This window comes from Pantherophis guttatus, chromosome 1 (genome assembly GCF_059756535.1).
Source record: "Pantherophis guttatus breed Tessera chromosome 1, ASM5975653v1, whole genome shotgun sequence".
Taxonomy (NCBI): domain Eukaryota; kingdom Metazoa; phylum Chordata; class Lepidosauria; order Squamata; family Colubridae; genus Pantherophis; species Pantherophis guttatus.
The window spans coordinates 289,041,015-289,062,434 of NC_142063.1; the positions used below are offsets into that span (position 1 = coordinate 289,041,015).

Sequence of the window (21,420 nt, forward strand, 5' to 3'; positions counted from 1 at the left end):
AGATGTGACGTAAGTATGCCAAAACTAAATTTGCACAATGGTAGCAAAATGGTTAGAATGCACTACTGCAGACAAACTCTGCCCACAGCCTGAAGATTGTACTTTTGTGTAATAGAATGAATACCATGTACAGTAGTTCTAGATTACTAGTAAGGAATATTCTCACCTTAACAGGATTATAGCCAAGATCAAGAGCTTTGTGAATTCCTTCCATTACCTTGTGGAATCCTAAAACCAGAATGCAATTATATAGAAAAAGTTGAGCAAAATGTCTTATAAATACACATAAACTGAATCCAATACTAATACATAAAATTTACAATAAATTTACACATTTATTCTTGCGTTCTGTTAAGTATTAATTCATGACTCTGTCAAACACATTTGAGTAAAAGCTTTTCTTGCTATATAAAACAGATGAAATACAATAACACATTGTGTTTTAGTAACAATTCTAAATACTTTTCTGTAGGAGTAGTCACAATGGGCTTTAGATACGCATAACATTATGCCGAGTGTGTTTTCAAATGTAGAGAGGAACCCAAATCAAGACTTTTCACAAATTTTCACCATCCCTCCAATCATGTTGATGTAAGAGATGTTTATTCAAGAGGAATATAAAGTACTTTATGTAAGCCCCAAATATTTGGAAAAGAAAAATACATTGTTATTCCATGAAAGAAGAGGAGTGGGATGGGCAGTCATGAGGATTAAATAACATGGACTACCATAATTGTTTGATGTCAAAACGTGTTTGTTATTTCTCTTTCCTGCTACTCCGAAAACCTCTGACTTCAGTTGCAAAGGTTTACTCTAATAAAATAAGCTTGCAGACTAAACATGACATCGGGGAGCATAACATACAGTGAGAACACTAGAGTTACTGTATTCAGGAATCCGTCCTGCTTGCAGAAACGCTTGAAAGGAAATCAAAAAGAAGAGAACTTCCGTGGAACTTTAGGAATATCAGGCAATCAAGGAAACACTAGCCAAAAAGAAGCATCAATATTTTTTTTAGGATAAATGCACCAGACAAATATAAAGGACTGAGTAGCTATAAAAATTGCCAAGATCAGACATCAAGGTGGATAAAAATCGATGATTTTTTTAAATCAAAAAAATTGAATTTTTAAAAATTTAAATCAGTTTTTTAAAATTTTTGTTAAATTTATTTTTATTAAATGCTTTTGGAGTAAAAATCTATCTAAAGATAGTTTTCTATTTAAGATACATTAATAATTTAGTTTATTCAGCATGAAATGGAGCTTAGTCATGTAGCATGAGGCTGTATATTCTGCAATATTGGGACTGTCGGTGAGTCAACAGCGGGTCAGAGGAGGAGCTGCTGTGGGACAGAGATGACAGATGCTCTTTAAAAATTATTATTTAAATCGAGTTGATTTATATCAAGCCTTTTTACTGGTGATTTAAATCGTGATTTGATTTAAATCAAACCCACCCTGTCGGACACCAATGTAATGTTTCTATAGTGGCAATACAAAGGCAATATCAAACTTGCCTACTTTAGGTTTTCCTGCTCCAAGCAGTATCTGTCCATCTAATCGCCTACCCTGAGAAAGAGTCACCTTCAGAAGGCTTGAACCCAGGCCCTCTCTGGTCCTCCCTTGTCCTATGGAACAGAATTCCCCTCGAAGGTAGAATGGCTGCAAACTTTTTGGAATTCAGAAATGGTATCAAGAAAGCCTGTAGGGATTCAAACGGAAATGACATCCTGCACATGGCGACCATTTCAGTCATGAATTAGGATGTTGATCATTAATACTGTTGCATGTTATGTTAAGCTTTGTTACAAAACGGAAGTATTTGCTGATTATGACTGAACTGGCCCAGAAGCCTTAGCAATAAATAAGGTTGTTTTGTGCCCTTGGGTCTAGGGTGGCATATAAATTTGAGAAATAAATAAATATGCAAGGGATGCATGTATTTTAAAGCTATGCTGTTCTGGAAGTAACCACTAATGAATTTTTTTTTTGCTTTCATTAATTTATTTAATTCTATTTTTAAGACCATGATCATCATTTTGTTGGTGAGCGCTGGGCCTGCTAGAACATTAATAGTTTGGAGTCAACGTGCTTAATATGTTCTCATTTTACAGGAGCGGATCTAATTCCTTGACTAGCAACAATGAACAGTCTGAAACATTAGTTATACTTCCCCAGGTATGAACTGACTGCACTGTGGTGGAGATGTAGATGAATCCTGCTGGATTCATTCAAAGTTTATCTCCCTGCAATAAAGTTTTCTAAAATTTGATATATGATCAAAAATATTTAAATATGCAAGCACACAAGGATAAGGTTCCTCGGTGTATTCAGAGATTCCCCTATGTAGCACAATCCATATTTAGAAACAATTAAATGTAAAGCAGAGGGAAATGTGCAAAAACATCTTGAGCTGATTAAAGTCACTTTTATTGGCTGTTTTTCCTTATTATGCCTCCATTCGTTTTAACTGACACTGTATCACCATCTAGTGGCTCCATACGAGCATTTCCCGTACAAGGAACAGATTGCAGCCATCCCAAACAAATTAACATGGTTTCAAATGTGTGCTTTCAATTCTGGATTCCGCATAAGTGATTCTGTTAAGCAATATTTATCTTGTCTCTGTGCTGTCTGCTATCATCACCCCTAAGATTGTTAGTAAAAAACAGAGGATGCTTTTGCAAAGAGAAACATGCAACATTTGAAAACATTTGAAACTTGTACTTGGGAATGGAATGTAACTCTCAGTTAATTATCTTCCACATACCCTGTACGCACTATGCATATTAATTCACAACTAATTATTCCAGACCCATCTCCATTCCCACACTTTGGCAGCACCATTTGTACTCTTACAAAAGTGGGAGGAAAGCATTTTATATAAGCGTAACTGAATCTGATTACTGTTCAATGAGACAGATGGATTGCCACTGTTAATAGGGTCAGCATGCTTTCTCTCATAGAAGGAGGGGGAGAAGGAGCCTTCCCTGCCACTACATGCTGTGATAACATTGCTCTCCGCAGCTCTGGGTTCTTTCTCATTGGGCACAACTTCTAAAGTGAAGTAACTAGTGACCTGTCTCGCTGTTTAAATTTCTTCAAGCCTCTGAACTGTGATTTGATGGGAAACAACTTGGAGATTGAAAGAAATTTTGCATGGCCGGACTGGAAAATAATCCAAATACAATACGCTACGCTATGCTACTATACGATACAACTCCAGTATAAATAAAACAAACAAACAAACCAGCAGGCAATATCAAAAGGTTCCTTAATGGTGCTGAGAAAATGCTATGGATGAAAACACCAGGAATTGAAGGAATTTACATCTTTTTTCTTTTACTTTTATCAGTTCTACATTCAAACATAAATTTAAAGGCATGGAGGGGGAGAAGGAACTGTATAATTTTGCAGAATGATACATGCTGGGATATAAGAAATCAAGAACGTATAAATGAGAAAACCATTTTTCTTTTTTAAGAGTAGCAATTATTTTTACCCTTTTTCTTATTTATTTAGATATCTTATTTAGATACATAAGAAATCTCTGTTCATGATCTCATGGCACGTTGAAGCTGTTGAAATCTCTAATCTCCCAAGGCAATTTGTGTCTCAAGACACATTAAGTCATTTACATAAAGGGCTGCATTTTATATATCAATTTCTCTGTAGCTTTTAATGGAAACGTTTACAAATTATGAAGTCACCCCACCTTGTAAATCACAACAACCACTAACAATTCAGTTTAATATTTGAATGCCTTATGTATGGAATATCTTTATTTCACTAGGTGCAGGGGTGAAATGCTCCTGGTTCGGACCAGATCACCTGATCCAGTAGCGATGGAGGTGGGTGGTTTGGAGAAGAGGTAGCAAAAATCCCTGCCCCCCCGCCCCTCCCCCCCCAAATGCCCAGCTGAGCCGCTCAATCATCAGAGGCTATTTTTTAATTTTTAAAAGCATTTTTCTACAACCTCTTCGGCTGAAAAAATGTTTTTAAAAGTAAAAAAAAAAAAAAAGCCTCTGATGATCGCGCGGCTCAGCTGGGATCGTCAGAGGCTTTTAAAAGCATTTTTTCTATAACCTCTTCGGCTGAAGAGGTTGTAGAAAAAATGCTTTTAAAAGTAAAAAAAAAAAAAAAGTTGGCCACACCCACCCAGTCACATTACACCCCCCCCCCATTATAATGGAAAGTGAAATTTTCTCTATCAGCATAGCACTGTAGTGGTACATCTGTGTTCCTTGGGGTATGTATAGAAGCATATATGTTAATGCAGTTCAGTATTTATAATTATTATTTTAATGAATGCTAAACCAACAGCTAGGACTACATTTGCTGATACTTCTTCTGATGCTTCTTTTGGGAAAAAAATCCTAACAATAACTTTCTGAAATTTGGATTAGTGTGCAAAATATGTTACTGTGAGCTTAACCAAGAAGGTTAAGGTTAATATGGAACATCCTCTTCATGTAAGTTACAATTTTCTGCAGTTATTGCTATAGAGAACAAATAATAAGCAAAAATAAATACAAGGGTACTTGTCTTGAAAATAAAATTCTGATTTCAGGAATTATGCAAAAGTAAACTTAACTCTTTCTTCCTATTAAAATGTTTTACATTTTGAGTGTATATCCAATGAAATTGTTTTATTTTAAAATGTTTTAAGGTTCTATTGCTGTTTTATGTTTTTATATAGATTGAAATGTACATATTAAAAGTAAGTGGCAGTCTTACATTTTTGTCCAAAATAATCCCCAGAGAAATTTTTCATGAAGGATATTGTACAAATTCATTTATTTTTTTAGGCAGTCATGAAATCATGGCATTTGAGAAGGCGTGTTCTATATACAGTGCTGCTCAGAAAAAAATGTGTATATTCCACAAGTAGCTGAAAATGGGAAAAGATGTACCGTATTTTCCGGCGTATAAGACGACTGGGCGTATAAGACGACCCCCAACTTTTCCTGTTAAAATATAGGGTTTGGGCTATACTCGCCGTATAAGACTACCCCTCTTCCAACGCACACCAAATAAAAATTAAAAAACAACAACTGGCTCACCCACAATGTAAAAGCAGCTGTGCTAGACCCAAAATGGCCCCTGCAACAAGCAGGAACCTCACACAGCCACAAAAAGCTCAAAAAAAAAACAACTTTCACACTTTACACACACAAAATTCCACATACAGCTTTGTGAGATTTTGTGTGTTTGTGTAGTTAGAGTGAAACACTACAGAAACACACTAAATCTCAGAAAGCTGCACAAACATTATTTTATTTTATTTTATTTTTATTTTTATATGAAAACTAAATTTAAAACTTCCTAAACTTTAAATGGCTAGGTCTAAAAAAGAACAACTGAAAAAAACCCCAATTAACTATTTTTTTTAAAGTTCCCAAAGGGGGAAAAAACTTACCCAATAGAACAGGGGTCTCCAACCTTGGCAACTTTAAGACTTGTAGACTTCAACTCCCAGAATTCCTCAGCCAGCTTTGCTTTGCTGGCTGAGGAATTCTGGGAGTTGAAGTCCACAACTCCCTGCCTGCTTGATTGCAGGCAGGGAGTGGCTTGCTGATGGAATGGATTCAGGCAAGCGAAGCAAGGCAAGCATTGCGACTAGCAGCTAAGGTAAGCAAGCTGGAGGGGGAAAATTTTTTTCCTTTTACATGGCTCTGGTGATCCCGGCTGCGTTGCCTGATTAGCAGGCAACGCAGCTGGGATCGCAGAGCTTGGATCGCCAGAGCCATTTAAGGCTCGTCAGAGCCTTTCGGGCTGGTCTGCCTGGTTACAGGAGAACGACACCCGATGTTTAAGACGACCCCCGACTTTTGAGAAGATTTTCATGTGTTAAAAAGTCGTCTTATACGCCGGAAAATACGGGTAGTTGTTTTAAAGAGTTGCAGATAGGCTCTGTGGTCATGCTCTTGTATACTTTTTTTTGAAATCCCTTTTCTGAATCAAATCAAATGTATTACATAGATTATTAAAAAATAGTTACATACCAATATATTAAATTACAGATGATGCCATACAGTAAAGAGTAATACCATTCTTAAGCAATGTATATTCAGCTCAACATGCTGAGCAGTAACTTAAAAAAAAAAACTTGAAATTTGAGATCAAATGATCAGCTAGGTATTGAGAATACATGCTCTCTGATTAGTTCTGAGCTCTTTACTCCCTATCATATGGTAAATTCCATACAGGGCACAGTAATAAAAATATTAAACATGTTATTGTAGAAGATTTCAAAATACCTTTTCGTCGGACAATGAATTCGAATTTAGCTGGTACCAAGGTGTCCAAGCTGATATTAATGGCATCCAGGCCAGCCTCTTTTAGCCGGGGTAACAGTCTGGCTAAATTGATCCCATTAGTTGTGACAGAGATGGTTTTCAACCCTTCTAATTTGCGTAGCTGAGCTGAGAAAATACAGTGGTGACGAAAGATTAGCAACTGTAGTGAACTGAAGATCAGGTAAATAATATAAGGAAGAGAAAAAAAATAACATGACACTTACATACTGTGATTAAGTATAATAGCATAGGATTTGGAGCATCACATTTGGAGCTTCCTATATGTGTTTATGGAAATCTGTATCTATTTTTCTAAATTTGGCGATCTGCAAATTTTTAGTTAAGAAACTCCTTGGTTTGCATCATCACCCTTAATCAAGATAAAGATATCGATATACTGTATATATTCACATGTAAGTCCATCTGTGGATAAGCCAACTCTCTCTCTCTTTTTTTTAACAAAATACCATGAAAAATGTGGCACCTGGACCTACCAGGCCTAGACCAAGAACAACATAGAACAATCCAGCCACAGTTGAAATATTTGTTTACACCATATAGACAGAATATTGCCTGATTACAGCTATACTTGTCTACTGAAGTAGAAAGTTACAGAAATACTATGGGAAATTCCAGGGAATGGCTATCTTAAATCTCTTCTTTCTTCTATCCAGCTCTTGGCTGTGTTATCTCTTGTCTTTGGAATGTGCTTCCTGTCAGGTTTCCGACATGAGTCTCAAGCCAAGCTTCAAAAGAAATCCAGTTATTTATTAGGAGCTTCATGTCGGCACGTTCCCAAGTGAAGTTAGTTTCCTTTCCACCTTTTCACTGTAGTCTATTACATGACTTGCATTCTTAACGGTATTTGGTTAAAAATGAGTGGATCCGTTTATCTTGGAACTCTTTATGGTATATAATAGCTGTAATGGTGCAGTGGTTAAAATGCAGTATTGCAGGCCAACAGTGCCCACAGTCAGGAGTTCGATCCTAACCAGCACAAGGTTGAATCAACCTTCCATCCTTCCAAGGTAAAATGAGGGTCCAAATTATTGGGGGCAACATTCTGACTTTGTAAACAGTTTAGAGAGTTCAAAAAGTATTGTGGAGCGGTATATAAGTCTAGGATGGATGGATAAGCCCATCTACAGATAATTGGAACCTGATTTTTAGGTGCATTTTGTCACCTAAAATTCTTGGCTTATCCAAAAATATATATGGTATTCTAGAGATCAGAAGATGCACATTGATATTAGATATCAAGTATTTTTGTACAGCAGAACAAATCTAAGATCTGCTTTCTCAATTCTCAGAGTATTACCTGTAACATTCTCCCATAGTGAGACATAAAGTCAATCAATCAATCGTGGTCACAGGCCAGCATTGTGACCTATAGCAATAGCACTTAGATTTATATACCACTTCACAGTGCTTTATAGCCCTCTCTAAGCAGTTTACAGATTCAGCATATTGCCCCCAACAGTCTGGGTCCTTATTTTACTCACCTCGGAAGAATAGAAGGCTGTGTCAACCTTGAGCCGATGAGAATTGAACTGCCAAACTGCTCACAGACTGCAGTCAACAGACGTAGCTGCAGTACTGCATTCTAACCACTGCACCACCACGGCTCTTGGTATCTATAGTATCTATAACAAGTGTACCTATGATGTCCACCACATCAGGCCGGATAAGAGGCTCTCCTCCGGTCAAACGGATCTTGTCCACACCTTCCTTTACAAAGAGCCCAGCAAGAGTGATGATTTCCTGGGTGCTCAGCAATTCGGATTTGGGAGTTAGCTGAACCCCTTCCTCTGGCATACAATACTGACCTGAAACATGCAGTCAAGAGTTTTAAGACATGCCTGTTTTCAAATTACTTAATAAGAAACAAACTATTTCCAAAGAAGGTTACAATATTTTCATTTCTCATTCCTTTTAATGTACTTTTTTCTCCCAAGATCTGTGAAAAAAAATCCACAGAGACTGAATGAATGAAAAAATACCTACATATCACAATATCCTATAGGCGGGCACCTTATATGCTACAGTCCCAGGAAGAAACTAGTTCCTGGGGGGGTCTTGAGATGTGAAGACTTCAACTCTACAAGAATTCTACAGAAAGCATGGCCTTGCTGAGAATTCTGGCACCTTAAATTTAGCACTTTTGTAGGGCTCCCAGGTAGGAAACACTGCAGTAACTTTTATGAATTAGCAATTCACTTCATTGCATACATCTGGTAAATTGGAGTGCAGTTCCAAGATATTTATATCATAAAAATTACTCTTTAAGGTCTTGTTCTTGTTATCCTATATATTTCTGTGTGTTACAGTAGTAGCCAAAATTGTGAAAACCTTTGGGAAAAGTATATTTTCTAAAACTAGTAATAAAACCACTTTTTTTTGGAGTAGTACCATAAAATTATATATCAATGGAAAGATAATTTAATCAAGAATGTAGTGCAATAACTTTTGTGAAGGATTTGCTATTAGAATAGCAGTTACAGTATAAAGAAGAAAAGTGAAATACATAGAAAAAACAAGATATACAAAAATTATCATCATAGAAAAAACGAGATATACAAAAATTATCACGTCAGTTAATACTTAGTTGGGTAACCTTTAGCATAAATTAAGGCCTTACAACGTCTTCCCGTGGAGTGAACCAAGTTTTTTAGTTCTGCAACTGTTATAATATGAAACCAAGATTGAATAATTGCTTCTATTAACTGGGTTTTATTGCTGGGTCACTTTCTTTAGTCGGCTCCATAGATTTTCAATTGGGTTAAGGTCTGGGCTATTCCCAGGCCATTCTAGCAGGGGAATATGATTATCTTGAAACTCCAAAAAAAGTGGTGCTATTAGCCATCAAACCTCAAAAATACACTTTTCCCAAAAAGTTTCCACAATTTTGGCCATTACTGTACATAACCAAAACACATTTATTTCTATTTATTTATTTTATTAATTAAATTTGTATGCCGCCCCTCTCCGAAGACTCAGGGCGGCTCACAATGCATTTAAAATCATTATAAAAAACATTTAAGAATTAAAAACATTAAAAATATTAAAACTCATTCACACCATTCATGGCCGGATCTCGCCGGATCGCAAGAGCGAGATCAATGGCCCCAGGCCTGCCGGAAAAGCCAGGTCTTCATCGCTTTTCGGAAGGCCAATAGGGTGGGGATGGTCCGGACCTCAGGAGGTAACTGGTTCCAGAGAGCTGGGGCAGCCACAGAGAAGGCCCTCCACCGCGGGCCCGCCAGCCGGCATTGTTTAGCTGACGGGACCTGGAGGAGACCAACTCTGTGGGAACTTACCGGTTGTTGGAGATAATTTACAGGAGACAACTCCAAAAAGTGCCAACAGTTATTCAAATCCAACTTGTTCTATTTTGCTTTTAGTAACGAAAGGGTTACGAAAGGGTTCACTGTTTCAGGTTCCCAGCTGCTCCAGGGGAAAGAAGATATGTTATCCAAACAAGTTGGACTAGAATATGTTTTAACACATCTGCTCTTTTGTTTCCTCCAACAATGTTGTTTCTAATTTCACAATCTAATTATATCTGCAGGAAAAGAATGTTCTATAAGATATTGGCCCGAACAGCTTCCATTAACATGAGAAACAGCAGCAATGAAACAAATTGAGTTTTGGGATTTGCAGTGTGTGGCATTCTGCAAATAAGTCATGACTCTTGTTAAACATAGGTCCACAAATAAGATGTTATGAAAAGAAAACCTTGCATTTTATAATTAAACTTATATTCAGAGTAGACAGACTTACATCTGAGGTTGCATTTCTCAGTTACCGAGATTCTCAAGTAGTTATGCTGGCGTCCAAAGCTATCAGTCAGGAAATCAGAAAAAGGGGCAGCATCTGATAAGAACCGTGTTCTTCTTGGGACTGCAATTGCCTGTGTTATAAATAAATAATTTTTTCACTTTTGAGATTTTATGACAAATGTGTTGATTCTGTCAAATATAGGAATGGGAGGGAGGAAGGAATATAATTAAGTGAAGGCAAGGAACTTGGCTTGGAGTACCCAATATTTGCGTGCTTCTTTACATTTTAAAAGCATGGCAATCTTACATGATAATACAGATCGTCAGTACCAAGGTAAGAATTGATAGGGTGAAGGTGGTCATGAATATATTCAATATAACTTTATTATCTGGGTTTTAAAATCTTTAGGAAATAAATCTAGTAAAAATGGAGGACAGGATCTTGTTGCTGGTTGCTCCAATTCTTTGGAATGCCTTATCGGGGTAATCAGACTAGATCACTCTCTGTTCTCAGGCATTTTCTTTTTCAGGAAGAACTTTGTCTGCTGGAGTTATGGGATATTTCATATCTTTATTATATTTAGGAATAAAGTTAATGGATAACACAATAATGGATTTTGTTCTCTTATTTATTATCAAGATTATTATGAAGACCATGTGAACTATTAATACTTTATAATGCCTTGGTAAAACCACACTTGGAACATTGCATCCAATTGTGGTCCCCAAGATATAAAAAAGATGTTGAGACACTAGAAAGAGTGGAAAGAAAAGCAACAATGATGATTAGGGGCCTGAAGGTTAAAATATACGAAGAATGATTGCATACATTGGATATGTCTAGATACATGAAAAGAAGGACTAGGGGTGACATGATAGCAATGTTCCAATATCTAAGGGGCTACTGCAAAGAAGAGGGGATCAACCTATTCTCCCAAGCACCTGAAGGCAGGACAAGAGGCAATGGATGGAAACTAATCAAGGAGAGAAGCAATCTAGAACTAAGGGAAATTTTCCTGACAATTAATCAGTAGAATGACTTGCTTTCAAAAGTTGTGGATGCTTCAACACTGGAGCTTTTTAAGAAAAGATTGGACAACCATTTGTCTGAAATGGTGTAGGGTTTCCTGCTTGAGCCAGGGTGGGTGGGTGTTGGACTAGAAAACATCCAAGGTCCCTTCCAACTCTGCTATTCTGTTATTTGACAAATCAGTCTGGACAATTTTTGCTACTTCTCTACACAATGGATGTTCATTGTTATCGTTAAAGTAGAGCTTTCTCCTGTGCAAATTAAGCTTTTGGATTAAAAAAAAAATCCCATTTGCAATTTAACAGATATTCTGTTTCAATAGGTAGCCTTTTCCATTTACTATACATAAAAATATTTTTTGCTTACTGGGAAGCTTCTTGGGTTTTAGTTAATTAGGTTTTCTTAAAGCTCCGTTTCACTGTCCTGCCAAGTTATATCATCTCAACTGACTATGTGCAACAAATAAAGATCACTATTATGATGTTATACAAACATGCAAAAATTGTTGAGAAAGCAATTCTAACATTATTTCCAAAAGAAAGTTGCTTACCATGTATTGAGGATCAAAACAAAATACATCAGAAATAGAAGACACAGAAGAGAAATGCTAATATTAAAATGTTCATACTGAAATGCTCATGTCAAAAGCAAATTGTTCTTACCCCACTAAAACAGTACTTTTCAAAACACAGACGAGAAAGTCAAATATTTGGTCTGTTGGCAGCTATTACTTCAGCATTTTTCAAAAACAAATGTAAAAAGCCCGAGATAACCTTTATGTAATCTACTGGACTATTGTCAGTTCTACACCACTGAGTAACTTCATCTTCTCACCAGCACTAAATGCGTATGTATGTGTGGGGCAGGGAGAGCAATTGTTTTGCTCTAAGACAGGGGTGGGCAAATGTGACCCTTTTACAACCTGTGGACTTCAACTCCCAGAATTCCTGAGACAACTTGGCTGTCTCAGGAATTCTGGGATTGAAGTCCACAGGTTGTAAAAGGGCCACATTTGCCCACCCCTGCTCTAAGGCAGTGTTTCTCAACCTTGATAGCTTGAAGATGGGTGGACTTCAACTCCCAGAATCCCCCAGCCAGCAGCAGTTGAAGTCCACCCATCTTCAAGCTTCCAAGGTTGAGAAACACTGCTCTAAGGCAAGAGAATTAAATATATCTACAATATACAACTATTTGCTAATCCCAAACTCTCTTAAATTCATGATGGAGTCTAACAAGTGATATGAACAGGAATATATGTGTATTTATTTATTTCTATCTTGCCTTTATTAGTTTTATAAACAATTCAAGGTGGTGAACATATCCAACACATCTTCCTTCTATTTTCCACACAACAACAACCCTATGAGGTAAGTTGGGTTGAGAGTGTGTGATTTGCCCAAGATCACCCAGCTGGCTTTCATGGCTAAAGAAAGATTAGAATTTACAATCTCCCAGATTCAAGCCTGATGCCTTGAAATACTAGTTCAAACTGGCTCATGTAGGGGGGGAGAGAGTAGGTTAAACTATCTAACTATATCAAACAGAATCAGCCACCACTGGAATTCTTTGTTCAGGAGAAGCTGGGATCTTTAGAATAATGTTCTACCCTGATACGGTCCACTCCAATCAATATGAGATTTCATACGGGAATCACTCCTCTGCCCTCCCCTTCCCCCACCCCAACCCCATACCTTAGGAAGAATTTCCATCAAGATTTAAGTGCAGTATTCCTCACAAATACAATTTTAAAGTTAATTCACTTGAGTTTATAATTCAGGAAGATTTACAACAATGTCATTGCTATGTAGATGAGTTTTACAATTATCTACCTCCTGAAGTTCTTCTAGTCTCAGAAATCAATGTCAGGCAAGTAGCCCAGTGGTGAAATCCATTTTTTTTTAATACTAGTTCTGTGGGTGTGGCTTGGTGGGCGTGGCAAGGAAAGGATACTGCAAAATCTCCATTCCCACCCCACTCCAGGGGAAGGATATTGCAAAATCTCCATTCCCACCCCACTCTGGGGCCAGCCAGAGGTGGTATTAGCCAGTTCTCCAAACTACTCAAAATTTCCACTACCGGTTCTCCAGAATAGGAAAACTACATTATAGTAGTATTGGGTGGAACTGAAGCCAAAAATTAAATAGTCCACATGTGGGACTAAGGTTACAATTTCTACTGTCCTAGGCTTGAATGTAACAATTACCGGTATAATAATAATAATAATAAAAAATCAGCAAGAAGGCCTCACATATTGAAATATGTAGCTAAAGAATTTAAAACTATTTTGTCTTTATTTTACCTTACAAAGTTGGTTTTATTTGGACATGGGAGCCGAAATCCAAACTTCCAATTTTTTGAAAGGAAATGTATACACAGATCCACTCTGAATGATTCAGTGAAAGATTTTGGGAGGATTAGAATTATGCAACAGCATCCTTGTAAAATTACTTCAGAGAGATACCATCTTACCTTCAGACCAAAATATGAGAAGTTGATAATACATCAATTGAATGCCAACTTCAAAAACACTAATAGTCCAGTTCATTCTAGCATATTAATCACATCAATCCAAAACCTTATCTGCAATTACCGTCAAAGAAGATCAAGAAAAAAAAGAAGAATCAAGTTACTAAACTTGAAAAATGATTTTTAACATAATTTCAAATAGTGAAATATGCTATTCCTAGTAGCCTTTTTCAACTTGAAAAGTGTTTGGTTTCAATTCTAATCTAACTTCAACTGGTTGACAATTATGAGAATTGCAAAGGGATGAAATTAGTTTTAAGCCAAAGAATGATATAAACTGTATTGGCAAAGGGTAACTTTTTGTTTCAGATGCTTTCTAAATTTTAATTTATACAGAGTGGCAGCCCTAGCCTCAAGAAATGTTCCATACAGAACTTTTGGATTAAGGGTTGAGTAAGGATATCGTGTAAGCACTTGCTTTTGATAATTTTCAAATTCTTCCATTATCTGCAGTGCTACCTGCAGTGTTAATTCACAGGGATTTTAATTCCGAATTCATTCCAAGTGCCAATACCTGTCTTGTATAGACTAAGAAGAAAACACTCCTAGGCATGTGAAGTAGTTTTTTCCCATCAGAAAGTACTCTAACCCATCCCCCACCCCCCCACCCCATTACAGTAATGTTTCTTAGGTAAAATGATATATTCTGGGAGACTTGGTATAGGATCTAGTGCAGGGGTGTCAAACTCGTGCAGTCAGGGCGGTGTCATGTGACATATGAGGACTTTTTTCCCCCTTCGCTAAACCGGGCGGCGACGGAGCCAGCACATGACGCATTTGGCCCGTGGGCCGCAAGTTTGATATCCCTGGTCTAGTGCCTTGAGGGACCACCTGTCTCCCATAACATGATTCAATTGTGAAGAGTTGGTGTACTCCAGGGGTGTCAAACTTGCATTATCACCCCAAGTTTGACACCCCTGGTGTACTCAGAGTTCCTTTGATTAAATACTGTCAACTTTCAGGACCCCACAAGGACGCCTTCTCTATAAGTAAGATTCCCCTCAAGAGTCGGATGACTCTTACTGGATAGCTCTTTCTTTTGCCCTGTTTAGAAGAGCAGTCAAAACCTGGCTCTTCACACAGGCCTTCAGCAAGGGGGAATGAGATTTCTTACTTCATCAAGCTTGCCATTGGTTTATTTACTGCATTTTATTGATATTGTAATGTGCTCGAGAGTCAGCCCGCCTGCAAGTTTAATAATGTAACACATTCATACATTATGCCACTGTTTGCTTAACTTCCCTTTCTTGAAAGTTATGTAATATAAAGTAATGACAGTTACACTGGTTTACTGGTTCACCCTATGCCTGGGCTGTAAGGAGCCTTGGTGGTGCAGCGGACTAAAGTGCTGTTAAGTAGCAGTTAGCTGCCAGCTGCCTGCAATTACTGCAAGTTCAAATCTCACCAGGCTCAAGGCTGACTCAGCCTTCCATCCTTCCGAGGTAGGTAAAATGAGGACCCAGATTGTGGGGGCAATAAACTGACTTTGTATAAAAAAGAACACCGCTGGTGGGGGGGGGGGACAAAAGCCCTACTAAGCAGGTATATACAAAAAAAGTATGAAGGCTATTGTTTAACGCATTGTAAGCCTCCCTGAGTCTCCGGAGAAGGGCGGCATATAAATCGAACCAATAAATAAATAAAGAGTTTACAGCTTCTCTTATCTCTCTGCTGCTAATTGTTCAGGACTCATGTTCGGAACACAGACACAGCCCTGGTTCATATAACCTGGGGAGAAACAAACCCACTTTGCGGCCAGGTACCTTGCGGGAATCCGATCGCACTCCTCCTCACTTGATGCACTTTCGGAATATGCCACTGTTGCAAAGGACGCTGTCCCAGGTTTAGGTGATTTGCCCTCTTTAGGGCCCAAGGTATTTCTAAGAGGCGCGATCAGCGACTCACTTAGACTTTCATCGTCCGATGAAAAGGGTGTAAGGAGGGCAGCGCTGGCCGCTCATCCAGACTAGGTGCAAGGCAAAGTCCCTCCTCTTCTCTGCTCGCCCGCCTCACCTGTTCAGAGGGCAATTCCAGCGCGTGTTGCTGCTGCTGCTGCTGCTGTCTCACCGGTGTCCCGGACCGGCAGCTCCTGTTCAGGTGAACACGGAAGGCCCCTCGCAGGAACAAGCCCCGGCGCCCGCGCTGAGATACCCTGAGAGCCGACAAGGATGCCATTCCTCTTGCCTAAGCTAAGTCGCCTTCCCCACAACCTCTCCAACACGGGCCAGAGGAGAAGTAGCCGGCTGGGGTCATGTGTGCCGAGAGGGAGGGATACCGCCGACCAATAGGGGTCGAGGAATCCGCTCGGCATGCCGGGATTTGTATTCCGCTCAGGCCTTCGCAGGAGTTGCGTAATTTTCGAGTCGGGTTAGCGGTTTCTCAACTGGTATGAATTTGCGCAATCCTCCCGAGTTTTATCTTTCAGGAACTCCAAGATAAGAGCGAAGAGCTGCAGGCTACCCTGGCTCTCGGACAACTTTTTCTAGCAGCAAGCCGAAGAAGAAGAAAAAGGAAAGAAAAAAAAAGTGGGGGGGGGGAGGGAGATGGGCGAGGGCGTTGTTCTTAGTTTTGGCAGAGCATGTTTTGTCAGCCCCCCTCCCCCCTTTCATGGAAATACCCCATTTATATATGGGGACCGATAACCGGGATTAAGTTTGTGAAGGTTCTTAATCCCCGAATGTCTCTTCTTCGGAAAGGCGAGGGAAGGTAGCGTTAGCCAAGCAATCTTGCCACCGCCAGTAATTAAACACCAGTCTTTCTGTGGCACTGTCCCGTTTGGATCCAAGATTCCTGCGAGCTGGTGGTGCTAGCGTGAGGTCAGACTTCTTCGGAACACAGCCAACAGCGTGTATTAGTCTCGCTTCTGGGCCGCTTGCGGGTGAGACTGGCGTAGGTTGGGAATAAAGGAGCGAGAGAGCCCGGAGAACGGAGGGGAGTCAGTTAACTCTTGACTTTGGGCCAGTCCCTTTCAGCCCAATTCACCTCACAAGGTTGTGGTCGTGGGGAAAAGAGGAGGAAGGAGAATGGAATGAAGAGAAAAAAGGAGAGGAGAAGAGAAAATAGAATAGAACAACTTCATTGAATGTACTTTGAATGTACGCTAATAGGCATACATTAAAAATGAAAGTGTACTTTGAATGTACACTAATAGGCATACATTAAAAATGAAATTGAAATTTCCTTGCATCCAGCTCTCAAAGGTCACCAACTCCAATATAACTACATAACCATGACAGAATAAATACGAAAGTATGCATATACCCCCATATATGACACAGAGTGTTAGATATATTCATCGCTTTGAATTGTTTATTCAAATAATAAAGGGAGGATATAAAATCTAATAAAGGAGAATATTTGTAGCTCAGGATTGAAATGAGAGCTCCTTGGTGCTCTCTGAGCTTGGTTGTTTCATTACCCTAACTAGGTAACAACATCAGTGCTTGTAAGAGTGGGGCTTGCTCTCAGTTTATATTCTAGGATATAAAACACATACATAAATACGTATTCTTTCCCCCTCTCTTCCACTACTATCACCAGAGAGGATTCTGCAGTACTGCAGGGCAAATCCAAAGAAATCATTCTTATTCTGCGATAATAAGAATTCTGTCGGACAAGTGACAAGTCTCCCCAGCTTGTTGTACCTCCAGTCTCCTGATGGCTGAGAATGGGGAGAGCTTGTACTTCCACAGATTTGGATAAAATGAGAGCATTGGCTTTTTTAGTGACTAATTGCCACTAATTGCTTACACTTGTAATTCCTTAACGAAAAGGGATGTGTGTGTGTGGTGGGGGGGTTAATAAAAAACAAACAGGAGTTTGGGGAGGTGTTTGTATTGTTCAATTGTATTGAACAATTGAAAATAATTGAAAATTATTGGTGTCGGTAAAGAAGAGACGGAAGTAGGATCAACTTTGGCTGAAGCGAATGTTTAACCGTTTCTGCAGAGGAAAGGACAGTGATGGGAATTAAGTAAAAATAATGTTTATACATCAGCTTATTTTTTCCTAAACTTAAGAGATTTGCTCTCTTAAATTGAGCACTAAAGCAGCATTTTTCTTAAGTTCTTATTTAGAATCAATCTCTCTGGAAGCACTGGTAGTGTTTGCTATCCATTGCCTGGCCCTTCTGGATTTACTATCATATTATCAAACCAGAAAAGGAAAACATAAAGGAATTTCCTCTCCTTGAGAGGAAAGAAACACACACATACACCTCTCACTAAAATCATGATGCTCTTGTTCTAGAAAGGCTCACCTATATTCTTGGTGTCTTTCTGCACAATAAATATGATGTGATTCATTGACTTTTATCCATGCAATTTGTTTTCTCCACCATATTTTGAGAGTAATTTCCAAATGGTGTTGCAGTTTCCTGTGCACACAACTGTGTGCTGATAATAAACAATTGGTATTCTGCAGTGTAATTCTGTTGACTATTTATTCTTTTACACTTGATTAGATGTAAAAAAAAAAGGCTGCAACCTAAGGAAGATTTCTTTCTTTTCCAGGTGTTGATGCTCAAAGATATTTGTTGAGCAGGTATAAAAGGGATTTAAAATACACGCTTTATGAAGTAAGAAGTAAAAAGATTCAGGTTTCAGCAGAACAGGTTTACCCTGAGTATCACAAAAAGCATGGCAAAACCAGTTAGTCAAGGACATAAAACTGGAAATAGTGCAAAGAAATTGATATAGAGGTAGTCCTCAACATACAACAGTTCATTTAGTGACTGTTCAAAGTTACAACAGCACTGAAAAAAGTGACTGATGACCATTTTTCACACTTATGACCTTTGTAGAAGCCCCACAATCATGTGATCAAAATTCAGATGCTTGACAATTGCTTCATACTTTCGTATCCCAAGGCCATTTGATTACTTTTTGCAACTTTTTGACAAGTAAAATCAATGGGGAAACTAGATTCACTTAACAACCAGGTAACTAATTTATCAACTCCAATGATTCACTTAACTGTGGCAAGAAAAGTCGTAAAATGGGGCAAGACTCACTTAACAAATGTCTCGCTTAGCAACAGAAATTTTGAGCTCAATTGTGGTCGCAAGTCGAGGACTACCTGTAATTTGATATAATGTAAGACCCAATCTGGTTATTCATTGCTTACTATTCAGATAGCATTGGATTCAATTTGTAAACTCTAATTTTGGATAGTATTGTGTTTTAATGGTCTGATGGACTATTGTGGACTATTATGAGAGGTTTGTACAAATGTCAATTAAATATTCAGGCACACTGGGACCATAGCAAGTAATGCTGCTATAATTGCTAACATACTTTTTAATAAAATGTTACTTAATGTTAGCAAGCAGTTGAAACTGTCCCCGGTAGGAAGGTTACAAAACCAACAGCAGAGCTGTTGGCAGCCATTCACCACTTTTTACAGCAATCGCAGAATGCCTTTTTTTTAATTTTGCAACCATGCATGAAAGTAGAATTATGGTGGCACACCATGTTGCTCAAAGTGATATCCAGTGGCAGGAGCAACATGAGTCAGGTTGGAAAAATAGCAACAAGCAACAATGGCCATGGTATAAATTTGCATCACTCGTCTACAAATGTGGGAAATATGATCCGTGGAAAAGCCAGTATCCTAAATTAGACCAAGTGTCAAGTGGCTCTGCTATATAATAAAGTCAACAGATTCAGTGCTAATATATGAAGCTGCCATTGGAATAGCATGCTCAGCTTCAGAATTAGCTTGTCTTTCCACTTTTACCTTCACATTACTTCTGACTTGGGAATCCTTTCCCCTTCAGTCTTTAATTTCTTAAGATTCTAAATCTTATACTGCTTTAGAGGTTGCTATCACTTTGAATCCTTTCTGGATGATATTGCAGCTGATCTGACTTGGGTAAGCAGCAAAATGTTTCAAACCAAAATAGAAAAGAAGGCCAGTTGCCATTACTCAACTTCCAGACAATTTTATCTGGATATCTGAGGATCGTCATTGATAAACCTCCCAATTTTTCTTTGACCAATGCTCACTATATTGCAATGAGAATGTACGAACTCAGTTCTGGGAAACTCAGGAACTGCTTATTATCATAATTCATTTTATTCTTTTCTTGGGGAGACTGACTTACTTGTTAATCTTTTGGAAAGAGACCTATTTTGCAAGCTGAATTTCACTTGATTGTATACTTGAAGGGGTCTTTTTAGATGCTTACAATAATAATGAACACAATCTTGCCCTAGCCACATTGTAACTGGCTTCTGATCTATCCAACTGTCATTTCTTCATGAATGAAAGCAATGTCATTTCTTCATCTGCCTCTTATCCCCTTTTGCAGTGTGTGCTTGAAAAGCTATGGAGACCTCTATTTATAATTGTGAGACCACATTATCCACAGGACTGATAGACACATCCAAAGACCGGAGCCCTACTTAACTGGATTTTCACTGGATCCCTCAAATAAAACAGACAGAAGAAATTTGATCCATTATTCTGTTCCTCAATGAACAATGAATAAAGTATAGTGGTTCTTGCATCAAGTCTCTCCAATACGCCAGTTCTCAATTCTGTCAAGAATCCAGATTGTACACGTACACACACACACACACACAGAGAGAGAGAGAGAGAGAGAGGGAGGGAGGGAGGGAGGGAGGGAGAGAGAGAGAGAGAGAGTCTCTGGTTGGTGGTCTGATGCAAGGTCTTGTTGCATTGTTGACCCAATTTTTCCTGTTCTTCCAAATCCAACCATTCTGCCTAGGTTTTTGGCAGAAGCTACTCTATTTACTGTAGTAGATTTGCATTTTTTTTCCTCTGCCCTAGTTCATGATGACTGTCAATGTTTGTTTCCTTTCAGTTGTAAAGGTACTCAGTATACTTTCACATGTCCTGTCAGGAATATTGCAAAACTTTGTGGGACATTGCTATTTTCCATTGCTTGTGCCTCTGTGTTGTTATAACATGTAGATGATTTTCAGTGACCTCTCTAGTTTTCACCTCCTGTCAAGAAAATGCAGTACCTCTTCTCTCTTTTCGGCTGCGATGGCCTCCTGCAAGCCTCTGCCAGCGAAAATGGAACTCAGGAGGGCCGTGTGCAGAGCTCTGTTTTCTCTGGCAGAGGCACCAAGGGCCAGTCCGCTGTTTCCAGGGTGTTCCCGTGGACAGATCCAAGCACGTGGTGGGCCGGATCTGGCCCCTGGGCCCTGAGTTTGACACCCCTGCACTAGCTTATAGTCCTGCGCTGAGTCTTTGTAATTACAAGTTTATGTTCACTTCTTTTTGCCGTGAACATAACAGAGTAGTGGCAGGTATGTTCACCCAGTCTAATGAGTTATTTTTCTTATAAATTCAGACTTGTTGCTCATATGTACAATTGAACAGTGCTGTTACTGCCCAATACTGATTTTGAATTATAAGTAAAACAGCTCTGTTTCGTGACTTCTGATGGCAAGAGTGTTGCAGATTATGTCCTTAGATCCCCTTTTATAGTTCTGGAAGCAGACCTGCTGTCTGGGACCTCAGCCCAGATTGCTAAGAACTATGTCCCTTTTTTTTATGCCTGCCAGAATGCTAATATTGGCCTTGACTTTAGATACACCTTTGGTGCCATCCAACATTACACTTTCATTTGAAAATAAAGAAAGTATTTGACTTCTTCTAGTTCCCTAACGATTCCCCTTGGTTTTTGATTTTATTTATTATTAATTTATTTATTTATAACATGTATTGGCTGTCCATCTTACTACAGGGTGCCTTATGGTCAAATTTAATTGATTCTCTTTTACTTTGGAAAGTAGTAGTTTTTATTAAAGCAT

General features: G+C 38.7%; 1 protein-coding gene across 4 annotated transcripts in view; it reads right to left on the reverse strand.

Annotated features, from left to right (window-relative positions):
* The window catches only part of MOCS1 (molybdenum cofactor synthesis 1), a 35,716-nt gene extending 19,227 nt beyond the window's left edge, over positions 1–16,489 (reverse strand). Inside the window, exons 1-5 of one of the 4 annotated variants that reach the window (XM_034428011.3) lie at positions 15,650–16,489; positions 10,082–10,211; positions 7,960–8,127; positions 6,263–6,427; positions 167–228 (exon numbers count right to left, since the gene is read on the reverse strand). In XM_034428011.3, coding sequence (XP_034283902.2) covers positions 167–228; positions 6,263–6,427; positions 7,960–8,127; positions 10,082–10,211; positions 15,650–15,811 — 687 coding nt within the window. In that variant the 5' untranslated portion in view covers positions 15,812–16,489. Of the gene's footprint in view, positions 1–166; positions 229–6,262; positions 6,428–7,959; positions 8,128–10,081; positions 10,212–15,399 lie in introns of all 4 variants that reach the window. The other 3 variants (XM_087883102.1, XM_034428010.3, XM_087883101.1) reach the window with 3 other exon arrangements.
* Positions 16,490–21,420: the final 4,931 nt, after the last annotated feature.